The 19,882-nt window shown below is 39.3% G+C and overlaps 1 protein-coding gene across 2 annotated transcripts in view; it reads left to right on the top strand.

Moving 5' to 3' along the window:
• LOC135482674 (very long chain fatty acid elongase 4-like) overlaps positions 1 to 14,910 on the top strand; it is a 54,951-nt gene extending 40,041 nt beyond the window's left edge. For both annotated transcript variants that reach the window (XM_064762924.1, XM_064762923.1), the window contains exons 7-8: positions 2,237 to 2,364; positions 7,787 to 14,910. In XM_064762924.1, coding sequence (XP_064618994.1) covers positions 2,237 to 2,364; positions 7,787 to 8,023 — 365 coding nt within the window. In that variant the 3' untranslated portion in view covers positions 8,024 to 14,910. The remainder of the gene's footprint in view (positions 1 to 2,236; positions 2,365 to 7,786) is intronic.
• Positions 14,911 to 19,882: the final 4,972 nt, after the last annotated feature.

Here is a 19,882-nt window from a genome sequence, read left to right as displayed (position 1 = left end):
ACTTTTACTTGCGGTGTACTGGATTTTTAACCGGGGTAACCTCGGAGGGTCTGGGGTAGACAGGCATCTCTCCATTTTTCGTCCATGTCACCTCCAGCCAATTGATGCTTGTAGTTATAAACAATCTCTTTCACACAAACCTTTTAGTCTTTAGACAGTCCAAGTAGAATTTTTTATAAAAATTAGGATCTCCTTTGGATGGAGAATTTAGCACCTCCTCCTCCATTGTTATGTAGGTGATGAGAACCGAAAGGGATTCAGAAATTCAAGACTTCCCATGCAAAGTGTATGGGTGGGAGAGGAGACCAGTCATAATTTCACATCTATTAATTCCAGGCGGCATATTACGTTGTGACTCGTGGCTCTTGTGCTCTTGGGCTCTTGGCTCTCAGATTAGGCACTCCCTCGAGTCCCCAGATATTCGGCTCTATTCCAGTGGAGCTTCTTTATTGCACTAAGCCATTCCACAACATCCAATCAGTGCGGGATGATATACGAAAATTTACTTACGCCTCACACCAGCGACTGGTCTCAAAATGTATGCTAACAGCTATCAAGTCATATCATAAAAAAATTATATGCATGAAGTTAAAGTGCCCACATTGCATATTAGCTGTCAGACGCGTTTTCTCTCTTTAGGAAATTAGTGTGGCCTTACATATCTCTTATAAGTGACCCATTTTCGATAAAGTTTTTGCGGTAGGTTGTCCTAGCAAGGATGCATCACTTCTTGATTTAACCTACGATTCAAGGTCACAGAGGGCAAATGGCGTAAATTGGTCGTTTGTGTGGCACGTTTCCTAACCGCTAAAGTTATGAACTTGAAAATGGGTAGATATGACTCCCTACGTCATATAACCTCTGACATTAAATTTCGGTCAAATCTGATTCTCGACATGGCCACCAGGGGCCAAAACTATAAAAGGTTAAAAGTGCAATATCTCGCTTATTAGTAACTTGTTTTCGATGATATTTTAATAGCAGGTACTCCAAGCAAGGATACAAAATACATCTAACGGGTTTTTTATTTGACCTTATTTTCAAGGTCACAGAGGTCAAATGGCATAAATTGGCCGTTTAAGTGTAACTATATGTAATATTAGGGAGTTTCCGCATCGCTTACGATTACGATTACGATTACGATTTCAAAGTCGTAATCGTAATACTCTCAAAACCGGCATGAACCAGAAATTTTGTTTCCGCATTCACACCAACGACTTGGTGTACTGTAGTATAGGCCCTATACTCTGCTCTCATGCTCTGGCAGCACTTTTCTCGGGCGCTAAAACATGATCAAAATCGCCGTTGATCAAATTAAATGCAGTTCCTATGTTTGACAGATATTCTTCAATGAATATTTCACCTTGAATTTGATATGTAGCGTGGAAAATAGGCTTTTCGCTAATCCATGTAATCGTTTTTCGGCTTACGAAGATCAGCCGGAATCCTCGTAAGAACGAGACGAAAGTACCATCGACGATTTCACTGGGGACGACGTAGCATCAAAAATCGATGACGTCAAACACAAATCGTAATCGTAATCGTAATCGTAAGCGATGCGGAAACTCGCTATTATGATGTCCCAAAGCGCTTTGAGCGAGATCTAGCGTCACGGAATTGCGCTATATAATAAAAGCATTATTGTTATTATTATTATTAACTATGGCACGTTTCTTAACCGCTTAAGGTAGGAGCTTCAAATTTTGTTTACATGTCTCCCTTGGTCATATAACCTCTGACACCGAATTTCGGTCCGATCTGCTTCTCGACTTGGCCACCAAGAGGCCAAAACTAGGAAATGTAAAAGTGCAATATCTCGCTTATTAGTGATTTGTTTTCGATGATATTTTTATGGTATGTACTCTATATGTACTATACATGTACATGTTTCTTAACCAGGATGAGTTTTTAACCACCAAATATCTATACGGTGGACACAATGGCCCCTGGCCTTTTTATTTTTTTGCTAATAAAAGACATACACAGTGAGTCAATAAAACGGTAATTCAAAAGTAAAGGTTTGATAAGCTTAGGATATTTAGTTTTATAACCATAAAGAGTGATGTGAAATACGGTTGGCTCACAAAAGAAGTACAAACGTATTTGCGAATTTGACAAAGGTTTTTCAAACTCATCAATTTTGGTACGTTATGATTTCATTGAAATTTTGCTGCTGGGCATTGCGTAATACCTCATATATATTTTTGTAAGTCATATATATGCATCTCTCTTTCAGCATACTTCTGTGTGGTGATAAATAGTTTCGTCCATATGATCATGTACTCGTACTACGGTCTTTCTGCCATCGGACCGCACATGCAGAAATATCTCTGGTGGAAAAAATACCTGACATGGCTTCAGCTGGTAAGTTATGCTGTAATGTTGACTTCCTACATCCGAACGTCTCGGCGCAATCGCCATTAGGCCACATGTTTTTTTTATTTCTTGGTTTACGGGAAGAGCTTTTAAAAATGTATGGTCGGGTGGTCGAAATAAAATTAAAAATAAAGATAACCCAAATAGCTATGTATGATCGGAAGAAATAAAATTACCCAAATACTGCTGGAATCAAAGTTCCCTTTTTTTCAGAACAAGGCGCAATGTCTTAGTCGGGGCTATTTCCCTCATCTAGATGGCTGATAAGTTGTGAAAGTGCACAAACATTGGTTATCACACTGCTCTATACAGTGGATTTTATTTTATTTCTCATTATTTTATCTAATTATGATGGGTCGGGCGGAAAATAAAATAAAAAATCGATGATTTTCAGATTTTATTTCTTTTCCAAAATCCCAAAAAAGCAAGTCGGTCGGTCCCGTAAACCAAGAAATAAAAAACACGTGGCCTTATGCAGATTTACTTGCGCCTCTGCCCTGATCACACTTATATTGGTATTTACACGTACTTCGGACGATTTCTCACAAACTAATGCACCTGATTCAAGTGGTATATTTGGAATTTGAATTGTTTTTCTGGAATAATAAAACCATTTTGACGTTTAGTTCATCGAAATCGAGCAAGTAAAGATGCTTATAATACTGTGTTGACGCTATTCAGAATGTTGAGAGGCGACGGTACAAAAAAAATATCTAAAGGCGGACACAGACTACACACTGTTTAAAGTTCTAGGTCACCAAGTATTGAAGGCAGTGCACAGACAGACTAACATCTAACTCGCTGCTTTAATTGAATCCATGCATCTGCGGTGGGCTACCCAAGAATAAAATCCCCGTGACTTTGATGATTCTGGAGGGAAATTACAAAGATGGCTACTATTGATATGCTGACAGTGCTTGTCCAGAGGAAGAGAAGGGCAGTTTCGATTTTATTAGTCTCCGTCAACCTACGTATGTAGGGTTGAAAGGAGACTCTTGGTTTAGCTAGGCAAATTCCCCCAATTTATAACCCCGTTCCATGTGACTACGGTGTATGCAATGCACTGTGTATATCATTGGTGATTGGAGAACCCAGGTGGATTCGTGTTCGCGAAGTTTAGGGAAAACTGGACATTAAGTAAATCAAATAGTATAATGAGTTGTTTTTCGAAACATCAAAGGTGTGCAGTGCGAATTTTCAGAATTATTTAGCGAGCAATAACGACATATTTTAGGGGACGAGACAGCCGTTTGGCGATGGGTCGTGAAAATTTGATCCGCCATTACACAATCTCCAAACGAGACGTATTATGCGACCATATTCCCTGCCAATTTCGATTTCCGCCATTGCACATTCTCCAAACGAGACGTATTATGCGACCATATTCCCTGCCAATTTCGATAGCTTCCATGTTGGACAGGAAGTGGCCCGTGGAAATGGACTGAAAATGGCCGCAATTGATCAATTCGTACTTAAGAGCAACGATTACAGGAACACACTTGCTTAGACATAAATTGAAATCTTTTATGATTCATTGTTGTTATACGTTATTCTTGCTACAAACAAATTTTCGCGGCAACAATAGTGGTCAATACAGGCAGGGCCTTGGAGCGAGGCGACGGCGTTGATAAGACGATCAAGTTCCGGTCATGCGCAAGTCGCATGTGCAGAATAGTGTTTAAGGCACATGTGAACCACAACATCACCATCGCTGCTATCCCAACACAGCGTTAACACAGCAGCAATATAAACCCAATGCAAACCTTGCCAGCGAAGAAAATTCTCATACCAAGGTCTACAAACCAGTAACCCGACTTTTAATCTCCAACTATGTATATATGTATATATCTATTTTCCCAATAAACTTTTAACCAAAACATACTGCCTCCTCCACTTCCTCAACAAAGCACCCCACAGTTGACGGAGACTCCAGAGTCTGCCTGCAGACTCAACCGACAATTCTAGTTTAGGGATTTGATATGCTTGTTCTTGTAATCTTTTGTCGTGACATCCCATATCCCTGGTCCATCCTGTACCAGCACTATGAATTTGAAGGTTTCCGCCGTAGATATGTTACAGGTATCTGTCGGAGCTCTTCTTCTATTCAGTATACTACTGACCAAATGCCCACTACACAGATCTCCAGCATCTTCAGACACAGGAATGTAATCTGGTATCACTCAAAACACCAGAAATAGACCTATTTTGAGGTCATTACCATTGACCAACTCAGTTTAAGATACCAACACACCTGTCAACAACGGGCCAAGATAAACAAATTGCTTGGTGAGAATAGAGCAGTCTCCATCACCGGCCAACACTTGGCAGAGTACCTCCCCGGTATCAAATTACTTTGCAAAGAAAAGTTTGTGGACCAGACACACTGCCATGGAAGTTACCTGAAGGGACGGTAGCAAGAAAAACACTTTAGATAGATGGTAGTCTGTGTCCGCCTTTAAGTGTAATATGCCTACAGTGTATCTAAAAGATGCTCCTCGACTTACGAAGTAGCGTGGACGCATTAAATCATAATGCACATTTCTACTTGTGCAATTTGCAAAACTATCAAATATGAACGCACTTTATATAGCAAAATATCAAGAAGTATTATGGTAGCAGGAAGGGGTGGGCGTTTGTGGTTGAAGAGAGACTAGGCATGTGCCAGTCCCCCTGTGCCGTCCCGAGCTTTGCGCGATATGGACCATTCTGGGAAAACTCAATGAGGAAGGTATGCTAATTAGCATAATCTATTATTTGCGAGGTGATCTTGCGCAGTGTTGCTTCTGCCCACATACATCGTGCTGGAAAACGTCTCGTACGAAGAAAGTCTGGTATGCGCCAGAATAATAAGTAAAGAACATCTGGCTGTCCGAGACTACTGTGATAAAAATTACCATTGCAGAGACTCTGTGGCGTAGGCATATATTTTTTACAATTAAAAATGCTCTCAAAAGACGATATGGAATGATTATTTGTTAACATTTCCTGAACTATATACCTTCTAATTATCACTTTACATAAATAGGTCGGCGTTAGGTCGCGTGCTTTTCTTTCCTCGTGACAATATACAGCAAAATAGTAACAACCCCATAATCGCGCTATAAGTCCATAATGAGATCACGGTGACCCGTTATAAATGTTTCGCCAGCTTCGCTATTTTGCCGCTACGCGGCGCGTTGGGTCCTTGCGTCAAGAGGTAAAGTGTGTGTACAAGTGTTATGTTTTTAAAACTCTGGCATCGCTTGCTTAGTTGTATTGAAGTTAACAATTATCATTCTTGGAATTTTGTGTTCTATCATTTCACAAAGAAAGATTTAAAAATGTGTAAGAAGTGTTTTTATTGCCGATTACTTGATGAATAATTCATGTATCTACATTGTCTGCAAACATATTAGGACATTCGAGCATCGCCTGAGACTGAATTTTGTGTATGTTTTTTTTCGCCAATATCCTGCTGACATTTCTATGTGATGGCATCAGGTGAGCGTTTTACGTCAGAAGTTATCTAAAAAGTCATTCTTGTTTCCTAAATATTTTGAAAAAAGAGAAACAAAATCAAACAAGTAGTAAAGGAAGTCGGGGCAGATCCCCATATGAGAAAAAACCCGACAGTTTCTCTCTTATTGGAACTCAGAAACTTTTACAAAATTTAAACAGGCTTTATGCTACACTAGTAAAGTTACCAATTAACAATTTTTCTTCAGCAAGATATGATAACACCAGATGTCGGGTGGAGCTACTTGGGGAACTAAACTTGCTGTGTCGTCCAGACTAAACATGAATTCTCCACAACACTTCCTAAAAATTCAGTGGGAAAGAGAGTCCAGATCAAAATTACTCGTTTACTGGCCTCTCTTTAGCAAGGAGGGCGCTAAAGGTTGGGTTACAGCATATTTCACAATTCGAGTGCCTGTTTTATACACCAAACCTAAAATGCAAACGCCATAAAAATTTCCAACTTGTACAAAAATACGCCCCAAATTAATTTACAATATAGACCTAGGTCAAGTTTTTACATTACAACCCACCCAGAATGTAGAAATGCTTGTTTTCCCCTCAATGCTGTTGAAAACACTGGTCAGAAAGTGGATGGTGCTGCACCTGGAGTGACAACATGTTGCTTGAAAATAGAACAGGCAGCTCAGACAACAACACTGGTGGAAAGTATCAAATTATTTGAATAAGAAAAGTTGTTGAGTTGACCAAAAACAGGTGTAAAACTCGCCGGACAACATGGACAACTCGCCATTGACACTTTGCAAATTGACTGTTCTTCACTGGTCTGTCACTTTGTTCGCTGAAGACGTACGTCATCAGCACATTTTGGTTCCCGAAGTCTCCAACAGATGGCAGGGCGAAAGTTGCAAATTGACTGCTCTTCACTGGTCTGTCACTTTGTTCGCTACTGATGACGTCATCAACACGAAACGGTCAACTTCGGCAATGTCCGGCAATTTCCGTGAGTTTTAGATCAGACAAAATTCCTGAATAAAATCGCTAAAAAGTCCACATTCCGGGCAAAATTCCGGGCAAATGTTTAGACTGAGAATCGATCATTTTGTGAACGGACAGGTAGTGAAAGGTTAGGTGAAGTTTCAAAGAGACAGTGCGCACGGTTGCCGTGATTTCCTTGGAAGTCTATAGATTTAGTAGTGTAGAAGATGTATATCAAAAGCCATCTTGCAAAGCCAAAATATCATTAAAAATCTCAATTTTTATTAAAAAAAATATATTTTCTTCATGATCTCATATGATTGTAGGATTGTAGGTATTTTTCCACGAAAAACCTCATAATTAATCAGCGGTTATAATATAATCATTTCGACGAAAAACAAAACAAGATCTGAACTGTTTTCTGCTTCTTCATGACATTTTGAAAATGTGATATTTGCCCGATTTTCGGATTTCCATACTTTGATTACCAACTTTTATTCATATGGAAATGTCAGTGGGAAACTGGAGAATAACATACCTCAATTTCAATCTTAGACAGTGCTTGTTGGTTTAAAACAGAAAAACTGTCAACTGCTACTGGCCAAATGATATGAGTGACCATGCAGTTAAACAACGCTATATGCGGAAGACCGCATTGAATAGCGTGCACATGTTGGTGAAATGTCGTATTAAGTAATACATTGAAACCTCCAGCTCTGATGTGCTCATTACCAGGATTTCCACCCTTTAACCTAATACCCAGGTCGAAAATCCAAATAAGATTCTAATGAGATGCTTAGTTAAGATCTTGTTTAATTTCGTGTGCATGTACAGGTATATTATTCTATGATTCTCAGATAAGATATTGACTAAAAACCTTACATTAATCATGTAACAAATGTAGACCGAATACGTTGCTGTGTAAACATGGATGGGATCCAAATCATACTACCTTTGTCTTTATTCTTATTTTCAGGTGCAGTTCATCGCAAATGTGTACGTTGGTGTTCACGCTATATTTGTTTCACAGTGTGACTTCTCGCGGGCTTACTCAATATTAGGAGGTGCCTATTCGGTTAGCTTAGCTATTCTTTTTTCACACTTCTATCGTCAGGCCTACCACAAGCCTCGTGCTCGTAAGCATGATGCTGTGAATGGAAAAATGGAAAATGGAAAAGCGGAGCTTATAACAGAGAAGGAAAAGCAAGGTTGACAGATAGGTAAATGGTATTTGAAGGTCACAGTTCATTGAACTTTTCCGAATATATAAGTGCATTTTGCAAGTTGTAACAAAATAGCATACTCATAGGTGCAAGGGACCATCACTAATTCGTTGGTGCTAAAACAAAACGAAACCAATTATACTAGATTTTTCCCTCAGAAAATTTACCATGATATATCATTATTGATGGTTAATCTGAAAACCCCCGATTTGTTTGGTTTAATTCAGACAATCCCTTCTCCAAACTAAACAGGCTATGGTTTATTTTGGCATTAGTGTATGACGGTATTGGTCCCTATATATTGATACTCTTCGTAATCCTAACAATGTAAGGACTTGATTTACGTTACTATCCCTCAGTGAGGTCTCTGATCCATCATTTGGTTGTAACTTTGCCCCAAAAACAATATGGTATGAAAAGAATATAAGAATGTATATGGAACATTAAGTAAATTCTCTCTGCAAAACACCGTGCACTGTATAATTATGATGACTTGTTTGTATCACAACAAAGGGATTTTTTGCTCAGCAAGGCCTAATGTTGAAGGTTCAGGGAAAAGTGAGTGTCATTTATAAAAGCTCACTAAACTGTTTGTGGTGGGAAACGAACACTGTCGTTGGATTTGCTACCCCTGGTCGTAGTCTGCCATTATACAGTATTTCGATGTCTTTTGAAAATGATTGGCTTCCAATACATTTGTGTACACTCTTAATATTCATTTTTGATATTTAAAACATCTAACTTCACAGTCTACCAGAGTAGTAAAAAAATTACTATGTAATTGTAATAGTAATTTTACTAATCTATTCTAAGAGAGTATCATCACTTGAGTTCTCCATTATAATAGGTTGTAAGTGCCAATCGCAACCTCTTAATTCCCACAACATCCTTCCAAATTTTATCGAATTGCACTAGTCTAACGTCTTGTCTTGGGGGTTTATACTACTAAAAATAGTTGAAGGGTCAAAAACGAAATGTCGCTTACGGTCTTTCTTTTCAAGAGTGAGTATGTTAATTCTGATTCCCTGACAACAATCTCACGACAATTCCTTCTAAGAAAGAAATATGTTACACTATACAGTGTGTCCCAGAAAGTTTGTCAAATTAAATTTAATAAAAGTGGCAGTACATCGCTGCTATAGGATTAACATAAGGTCTTACCCAACAGGTAACTTGTCATTGTAACGGGCGGCGTAATAGGGTCTTTCAGGCCCGGTTGAAGGTGAGCGGGTCATTGTCCTACCGTACAATGGCTTGACGTGGGTTCCGGTCACGGTGTTTTATCTATGAAGTAATTCATATTGTTGACCCTCTTCAGACCGATGGTGCCGCATAAATGCCAATTTACTTCGACAAACTTTCTGGGACACACTGTACAAGAGATGTGCATTGCTTGTAATTTTAAGTAGGTGGCACTTAAAAGGATTTAAATATGGTTTAAAAGTCGGCATACGATGATTCAGCTATCTTCTCGCAACTACATACAGCTCTAGTAAAGCTGTCAACTCATTAATACCATTGTTAGGATTATGAAGACTTGGTTTATTTGATCTCTCAGGCTCGTCTATTCCATCCTATTTTATATCTATGATTTGAAGCTCGTTGTTCATAAGACTTTCAGTGTGAGAAAAAGATTTCTCCTCAGAATCTTAAGATGTAGAACAATATAGAGTACGTGTAGTTTTTGATTTATATGGCACGGTTTAGTTGTCACGCATCGTCCTTCAACCTGTACCAGAACATTCCTTTAGTGCTTCCATTAGACATTCATCAAACGATCATGACTATTTTCGGGTGATTGCCTACTGCCGTATCTACCTTGTGATCAACAACATTGCAGACTGCATCAAACTATTGGAAGATCTTGACAAACTACATATCTCGGAGTAACATTCACATCAACTATGAGTTAGGACGCCCACCTCCTAAACTGAAAACGAACAAACTGAACCCGCAAGTGTTTATCTGAGTTTAATTGATGCCCGCGTGCTGAGAGACAAACAGCGACCAAAATCATGCAGTCATATCCCATATGGGACGTTGCAAACTTACACAACCATAACCAGAGCTACTTGTCATAGGGTTTTGAGGGTCCTGTGATCCAGCAGCCGGCGAGTAAGGGCATGAATATAACGAACAATTGCTTGTCACCTGAGAACAATACGGTACAGTTTGATAAGGGGATTCTCTGCAAATAAGCACTGCCTATTTGTATTGGCTGTAGATGCTGTGCCAAAGATTTATTTGTTACCTATTATAGTGGCATGTAATACAGGGTTTTAGAAAGAAGGGTTTGGTAGTTTTAAAGTTGAATAACGGAATTTGAAAAATATTTTTTTTCTTAAATAAAGTAGTAGTAAAGGTTCTATTATGTCACTTGCCAACAGTGGTAAAAGACACTCAAACCAGTCCGAGGTTAGAGCAACCAGCCAGTTGAAATATGTTACTACGACGAATTCACCTTTTATTTGTCATGCATGATTTAGCTGTTTGAAGGCCATGTTTAAATTCAAACCTGGTACAATATAATTTTTTTTGGTGTGGACTACTATGACCAAGTCTGGGACTCCTGTCATACCGGAATTTTAACATGGGTGCGCTAGAAGAATCCCCCTCATGATGAATTGGATTGTGATAACAGTGTCGTTGCCTATTCTAAATCACAAGCCGCATACATGTATAATCTTAGTGATGCTGCTTTTATTCATATCTTATCGTATGCTCTGGTGAGTAAGGTTGTTTAATCTCAAGCTACGAAACAGTTGTTAGCCTGGCATGTTTGTGGGAATATATGTTCTGTATGGCTATTATTGTGCTAATCTGGCGAACGAAAGTTCTGACGGATTTTTATGGTATTTGGTTTTGCACTATTTTAGATGCTTGACAAAGGCTACGCATTGCTGAAATTTTTATATATTATACTGCCCTGCAAAATTTCATGTATTACCCAATACAGTCCAAATAACAATGAGGAACCTGCACAACAAAACCTGCCAATAGGGGGCCCTTCAGGCAAGTGGACCATTGTTGTAATGAGAAAGCCATTTCCCTGGTCAATAATTATTGAATATTTCATCCCTTAATTACTCTGCATGGCGAAATAGCGTCAAAAATGTTGTTTTATTGGTCCTGAATTCTATTTTGATGAGTTTTAGGGAGAAAATCAACAAAACTTATTTTTAATGTAAAATGCACTGGAAGTGTACCTTTTAGTACTGGTGCTGCCATCTGGATTTTCAGTTGTGCAAGTTCCTCATTGTCATCTCTAAATTCGCGTCATTGGTGCGTCATTGGTGCGTCATTGATGCGCTACCCAGCACGTAGGTCGCGCGTAATTTACGCGAAACCTAGAGAAATAATCGTGTCACTGGTGCGTCATTGACGTGCAGCTCGACGCGCAACTCGCGCGTACGTTGCACACACGTCCATGACACGAAGCACGATGGATGTCTTGTGATTTGGACTGCAGATGCAATTGGTGAGAAGAGTTTATGAATTGTTAAAATTAGATTCAAATCAAGGTAAATTGGGTGCACTTACTGTAGTAATGTATATATTATGTGTTCAATATTTACTGACTTGACTATTAAGCAGGAAGCATTGATTTTCGACAGGCCAGCAAGATTCGTCGTGACTTTAAAGGGGTTGTGTGAATTAGGGGTCCAAAACAGGAATTTTGTCTTCATGAGGCCGGATATATCCAAAACGAGGTTAAGTTACGGAAAAAATATGTATAATGATTTTTTTTTCGAAAATGACCCTGACTTTCGAATTTTCCTCCAAATGTCCTTATTACGTCATAGTGTACCGGCCTGCGAGCCAGCGGCAGCGCGAACAATCAACGAAGATTTGCCGTTTTGCCACGTCATCATCGTTTGGCCATCAAAAACGTCCCTCTGTTGACGGGCGACAATTCAGAACATTGCCGAGGCATTCTAGTCTTTGTTTTGTTTTGTTATGGTTAGCCTACGTCAGACATGTCAGACGCGATCGATCGATGTGCGAATGATCACATATCGACTGAGTCATCGCCGAATGCATTCTGCTCCACAATGATACCACGCTTGCGCGAACTTCAAATTTGCGCGGGAAGTTGCGGACCTTGCTTACGGATTACTCGGAAACTACTGGGCCGATTTTAAAAAAAAATACATTGGCATCTTCAGCTCAGTGTCTAGAAGCAGAATTTTCACTTCATAATGGCGTACCTTTTACTTCACACAACCCCTTTAAATGATGGCACCAGCCTTGTAACGGACAATAATAATCCGTATAATGGTGATGCTGCCATACGCGTGTAAAAAGTCGTGGCAGCTCCTTGCAGATTGTATGGTAGCAGAAAAGTCATGTCAGTACGATATCATTATTCAAAAAGTAATTCAAATTTGTTTACACCCCTGGCCACAACTCCTCGACAATTACATGTACTTTGGCAAAATTGCCATTAAAAAAGAGCTTGAAATGCTCTTAGAAAAACTTTGAACACAAAATCGTCGTGTAGATTCACCACTGTGAATAGTGGATGGTCGAGCAAAAATGCATTGCACGATAATATCAGAAACAAAGCCCTTGAATGTCTTGAAAATTAAGGTATGAAAAGGTCCAAAAGCTGTCTGATAAATTATAATATCATTAAAAAAAATAATATTGAAAGCCTCAGATTGGCTAACATATTAATGACGCGATCAAGCTCAAAATAGTTATTTTGCATTATGCTAGGTATCGATGGGTCGAAACAAAACAGTTATCCAGTTGAAATTACTAAACTTAATTCAGGTGAGGACGTAGAATGGGATCTATATTCTATCTACATTTTCAACCACCTAACATACACTTGATGGGTTTCCTGCAGTTATTAGATTATCATCATAGCTGTGGAAGTGAACCATCCTGGGTGGTATGACTTTATTTCTTTATCCTGATCTTCAATATGACTGTTAAAGGATGTAGCATCAAATTTGGGCACTAATGAAGGTCAAAAACACACTTTTTCACACTTGCAATTTTATGGGGGGGGGGGTGCTCTAGCAGGTAGGAGAAACATCTGTAAACTATGGGTTTCAAATTTGTACCACTTACACAGAAAATCATATCATTCTTGTTGATATTATTTTCCATTTGACCGTTATTCCCGACATCAGGTGTTAAAATGCGATGCTAAGCTGCCTGATACCTGTGATAGAATTTTCAAAGATTTAAGATATAATTTCAACCTTTATCAAAGCTATGCAGGATCTATAGAAATCATAACAATGTCTGGGATCTTTCTATTGCATCTACTACTAGTATAAGTTTTTCCTTTACAAGCCTATATACCTAGTATGTAATGTATTCCATGTGAATTGTGCGTAGACACTATGTAGTGGAAACATGTACGAAGTGGAAACATGTAGGTGCTATGATATCATTATGCAAGACTGTGCGAGCAGAGGCAAGTCCATCCTATATCAAGTTGCAAAAAAAGTTCTAAAATATTAGCCCTGGTGAGAGGAGTTTTGACTTTGGGTGTACAGACTAGTTTTATTGAAATTATGTCTTGTTTTTGGGTGGACGTACAGTCCAGGCAGAATTAACAATATATCTGGCCAGGCAATCGTTACCTCAGATCATATAGTTTTATTGAAATACGGTGCATGTACTGCAAACTTGGTGACGAGCAAGATCCTATTGATATCCACACCTACATGTATAATGACTTATGATATTTCCTAAAATACTTGACAGATCCCAATGCGGTTTGTGCTTGGTTGTCACTAATATTGTTTTCCATATCATCACCATGATAACAATGAAGTGTTGTCTTCATAAAATTGGCTATTTGAAAATGGTCCACAAAAGTTCTTTTGTTTTAGGAAAATTACTACTGAATAGTTAGTTACATTTGTTGCAGTTCAGCAAGTAGGAAGACTGTTTTGGGGGTGTTTTCATATTGTATCCTGACCGGGTTTCGAGATGTCACACATTTTTCTGGACAAATATCAGCATGCAATATATACTATTTTTATCGATGTTTGATCTGCCCAAATCTTCTCTGTCATGTCCACGGCCCCATGTGTCATGCGTTCGCGATGAATATAACAAGAATAGTAATGACAAGTATTTATTTATTCTTGCTGGTACAAAGGTTGTATGTCACCAACACCACAACCTTTTGAGTGTCGTGAGTTTAGTTGAACAATGTCAACAGTAGGAATTATCACGGGTCGATTTTCAACAAGGAAAAATCCGGTATTTCATAACCAGGATAAGACACTACACCCCGTACAGTGATTTCTTCGTGTTTTTATCAGAAATGAAAAGTACTTTTTGAGGACCTTTTGTAAATGGTCGATTGCATAATGAGGACGATTCGGCATTTTAATATTGAATATCATATCGTCGAAAATATTTGTGACAATCCTTAGCAACCAGCATTGAAAACGGTTAAATAGTTCAGGAGACATCTTACGTGTTGATATCAGTATGAGATAGACTGTACGTCCCAAACTTAAATAGGCTCAATGTGATGGACACAGCACTGTGCTAGACCCGCTGTCAAAATTTTGTTTGCGATCCTTCCCCGATGCCCATTTTATTTCCTAAATTTGCCGGAGGGGGTTTATGTGTGTGTTCCATCGTGGGAACGGCAAACCATGGTGTCACAGTGCTTTCTATTTAATTGCATCTGTTTTTATCATATCTCTGGTATCGCGTGTTCGATTTTGATTAAGAAAATATCTTAGTAAATACCTAATGTTCCTTGGATTTGGTATTTTATCATTTTAGAACGAATATTAAAAAAAAACGAACTAAAAATGAAGATTTGTTAATTTCTAAAATAAATCATATTACACAGAGAGGAACTTACGCATTCACATGCCTGTCATGATGTGTCGGACGGGCGTTACTGATAAAAAAACATTCGTTCCTTAAAACCCTTTCCGTGCGGCTGACGAGATCGAGCTCTTCTTGCGGCCGGTGAGAAATCTCGCCAACTAATATAGGGCTCGAAAGAAAGATGGAAGCACTGCATTGCTAATGTGTCCGCGGCCACACGCGTACGATACAATGCCGAGCAGGCAAGGAACCTGATTTTTGATGGTCTTGGCGACTATTGGGGGAGGGGGGTCATATTCAGAGAATGAGGATAGTGACAATGGCGACTACGTACGCAACTCGGAGAGTGATTCTGATAATAATGATCCAGTGCATTGCGGAGCTTCTGCGGCTGATTTACAGATATGTCGGATGGTGATCATAGTGATTCAGAGGATACTGATAATCCACTTGTTACTGCAGGGGGGGGGGGGGGGGCAGAGGGCACGGGAATGCTCGGGGCCGCGCAAGGTCCACGCTCATGGTCGGGCACCGCAAAGGGCGCCAGCTCCAACAGACAGCCTGTTCCTGTTGTAAATTGTAACTTACAATGACCCTGGGCCAACTTTGCTGAGGTTTTTACTTGGACAAATACGTCTGAATTGCAGTGAACATCTGGAAAAAAGGACCCTCGATTGGAATAAAAATAAGAAAGAAGCAAATGAAGTTTTTCTATTTTCATATAAAATAATTTGTTCAATTATTTTGTTCACTATTACGAAAAAAGGAATTTGCCAACTTTGACCCCCTGGCCTGACCCCCCCCCCCAAACTGTCCGACCTGGAAAAAAAAACTTTTTCCATGACCCCCATGAAGTTCTCCATCTCTCAGCAATGGCAGGCCTTTGAATAGAGGGCGACTCAATCATTTCTATTGTTTGAGATGGGAGAGGTGTGAATTAACCGGGCAATTAAGTCTCATGTACGTTGATGTATGGCATGGTTTCGGATAATTTAGGGTCAAATAAATCAGCCAATATTTACAAAAACTTCACAAATGATTGTCACAAGTAGTAACGTATTGACAGTGTGCTGGATTTTAATTAATTCTAATTGAAAAGTAATATTTTTCGCATATTTGTGAGAATTTTTTTGAAATATCACCCAATTTTCAACCCCTATGGCAACATGAACTTTTATCCAATAAAGCGAAAATCTTGGGAATATAATGCTAAGAGTAATGTCAACCATGTCTGAATTTGGGGATTTATATTAAATGAGTAGTTTCAGGGCTAGCGCAACTAGAAAAGCCAAATCACGATTTCTTAAGAATGTACACTATAAAGGCTATGAGCTAAGTTTTACAAATTTGCCAACATTTTCAACCTATAGTTGGTTACATTAATATCAATCCAAGTCGATCCATTTCTTGTCTGCAAATACATTGGCATGTATATATAGAATTGTGTTAGAAGTCGGGAGTCGGGATTATTTTAACACCCTGCCCGAAAAGCCAACTTTAGTAATATTTCTTATGCATTTTCCATGAGGCCTGCCAGGACCAACTTAGCGGTATATGGTAAAAAAGCTACTGGAAAAAAGGTACAGGAAAAAAAGGTACGGAAATAAAGGTACAGGAAGTAAAGGTACAGGAAATAAAAGTACTGGAAATAAAGGAACCGGAAAAAAGGTACCGGAAAAAAGGTACCGGAAAAAAACGTACACAAAAAGGCATGAACAGGTAAAAAAGGTACACAATTTTATAAAGAATATTATTCTCTTCAACTGGTTCAGACTCGGCTTATGTCTTAATAGCCCGATAGCTTGTCAGGTAGGTATCGGGAAATGTTTCAGGGTATTGATCAGGAACCATGCTCTTGAAACAGTTGGGTCCCCCCCCCCCCATTGTCAGATTGGGTGGACAGAGAAGCCACAATCAAAAAATAAGGTCCTGTTGCGCTCTCAGCGCAACGACAGGCACGTTGCCAGTCTTTATTAATACCGCCGGCCCATGCTTTCGGATGCTGCAAATGTGTTTGCAATTCCGCGTCGTATACTTTGAGGGTGATCCGATGCGTGTCCGGAACACATCAGGACCCGGTGAATAACCGCAGCAACCTCTATTGCCCAGGAGTCAATGCGCTCCCCACTTCGTTCTCTTCTTGATCCCTGGGGATATCTCATAATTAACGCTTTGTGATTAGTCAATGATGATTTATAAAAAATATCGATGACGTCACTCGATATCACATGTAATTTATTCATTATCAGTTGAGTGAGATGGTGGAACTTTGTCGAGGGTCGATCTTAGATAGTGCCGCGGAACAGGTGCAAAGTATTTGCGGATCGGTCTTTCTATACAGGGGAGCGACAAATGTTTTGCAGTCTGTCTGTGCCAAGGTTGAGAATACCCCCACAATCCGTGTGCATTCACAGGTAGATTCGATCAACCTGGTCCGCTGAATTCTGAGCAGCTAAAGCCACAATGGCACTATTGTGTGTGGCCCAGAGCTGAATTTGCATGGAATAAAAAATGTATAAATCAGCTCCAGATCTCTGGAACAAACCTCCGCCTCTCTATAGGAGAGCAGAGGTTTATTCGCGTAAACCTTTTCAAACTTTCTTCACGGATGTAGAGCGAAGGGATTAGCAACTACAGCAATGACGTCATCATCAGCGGACAACGATGTGTTAGTCTCGAACTCATCTAGAGCATAGGTTTGATCGCGAGACCCAAGCAAGATTACTCGTATCACGTTTTGTTGTTATAACGCCAGTATTTGATAAATAACCGGTAAAACATTAATCTTGTTTACCTAACATTGAACTCCTATCAGGTATCTGCGCCGAAAGACCATTAGATTTTGGGAAAAGTTGATGCTTATTCATGTTTGGATTTCGTCTTAATCTACAAAAAATGGCCGCGGGTGTTTGGTTTACTTGTAATGCTATCTTCTCAAAATCGGCTACAACTATACCAAAACGTAGGATTACATATATTTTCTTTATTCAAATCTATACTGCTTTGTTGTATATTTAACTAAGCCATAAAGTGCTTGAAATGATTAATTATACGTGATTTTGATTTGGACTATGATTTCTGGCTATCCGCTATTTTGATTTTTTTCATACATTTTCAGTAAAATGACTTCTCTTGTAATGTTTTTACTTGTTTGTTTCTTCTAATCAACTTCAACTTTAATTCTGTCTTTGAATAATATGGTCAATATGTGTTGATTGACCAAAGAATTTTTATTTGACTCTAGCTCAAACATCTCAGCGCACATCAATACAAGAAAAACAACAATTCATATTGTAGTTATTTGTTACCCGCTAAATCATATGTACATCGAATGTGTAGAGTATATGTTTTTGTTAGTTAGTTTTTGGTAGTTGAATTATTGATTCGCACCTCAGCTCTGTTTGTAGCTAAATTAAAAAATGATCTTCATCATGGCTTCAAGTTAATTGCCCGAGAGGGCTGTGAATAATCCTCAAAGGAGACTTGTCGTGTCAACCATTCGAGGCCTGATCTATTGTTGGGAAAACCCTAAGTGGGGGTGGCAGACTCTTTGCGCATCATTTTAAATTGCACAATTTCCACTCTAGTTAAGGTTCGATTCGATTAAATTAGCATTACTCCTGAACCAACAAATATGGTAAAGCGAATATAAACATGAATCCATTCGTTTGTAGATAGAACAGTGCGCCATTGACCCTTTGAATGCCGATGAAGCGATAAAATTGGGTTTGTGTTTTCACGTGCTCTCAGTAATGGTCACTGGGTGCTTATCGAGTTTCTCGGGTCGGCCACACAAGGCTTTAAGAGTCGAGCCGAAGTCGCGAAGTGTGTAAAAAATGACATTACGAGGGGCACCCGCAGCTTCGAATCGATTCTTGAAGAGAACCGACTTGAACCCCAGTGCAAATCCGCCATTGCGACGTCATTCGCGTAAAAACCATTTCTATTGACCTCGATTCAAAAAGCTTTTTAAAAGGCAATTCAGCTACAAACATTCTTTATCAACTTATTTAACTATATAAAAACGTCATATGGGGAAAGGACAACACAAATATGAAATGTAAGATTATTTTGAGAACTGCTTTTGGACAATTCATACTGCCACTTGCGCGACCTCGTCACAATCGTCATGTGATGATGATTCGGACTGATTTTTCTCAATATGGCGACGTCGAATGGTTTTTGAGGGGCAACGGCCGTCCAACCTTGCCATCACCAGTAGCCCCTCTAATGTATTTAGAATGTACGAGAGGTGAACCGGCTATACGATATCCCAGAAGGCTCATTCAAAATTCAGCATTCAAACCTCGACTTCAATATTAAACCGTTGACTTTAATATTAAACCGTTAACTTCGGTATCAAAGTCGGTCAATTTCGAGAAAGAAACATCAAACCTACATTCGCAGACGTACGATGAATGCTCAGTTAGTGCCGAAAGCTTGTGTCGGGTCTTCGGACCCTAATATAGTTGATCATGAAAAAGGTGTCATCCTCTTTATTTTTCTGTTTTATTTCTATTAGCACGGCATCCATTTTATTCGACACACAGTGTGGCTGAGTAATACACTTAGAGATTACTCCTGTAGAAAAAGTTGCGCTTTCTCACCGAAAACAAACTGTCTGCACTGCACACTAATATGTGGGGTTCACAGGTACAAAAAAAAACAAACAAAACTTTGTGCAGATCGATACACGGTGAGACAATGCCCGGAGACGAATATCTACAACACGACGTGGCGCTGATGGCGCTCGATAACCCCGCTACTGCGACCATGACGTTACGGAAATGACGTTGCGTTGTAATAGCGGGGTGACGTGAACTCTGATCTCGGCGTGCACGTAATGAATCTTATGATCCGACTAATGAATCTATAATGTAATCTGGATTAATTTTTTGGCTGGCGCGAAAAACCTTTCCTGCCAGCACTTGTGCATACAAAAATAATGAACAACGCGTTTATCTACCGTCTTAGACCTGAAACAAAATTGGAAAAGCACCAAACACGCGTTCAGAAAAATATTTTACTGATGA

The sequence above is a fragment of the Lineus longissimus genome, chromosome 2, assembly GCF_910592395.1.
Source record: "Lineus longissimus chromosome 2, tnLinLong1.2, whole genome shotgun sequence".
In the NCBI taxonomy this organism is placed as follows: domain Eukaryota; kingdom Metazoa; phylum Nemertea; class Pilidiophora; order Heteronemertea; family Lineidae; genus Lineus; species Lineus longissimus.
The sequence above is the reverse complement of the archived record's forward strand: the minus strand, read 5'-3'. Positions and strand labels throughout refer to the sequence as shown.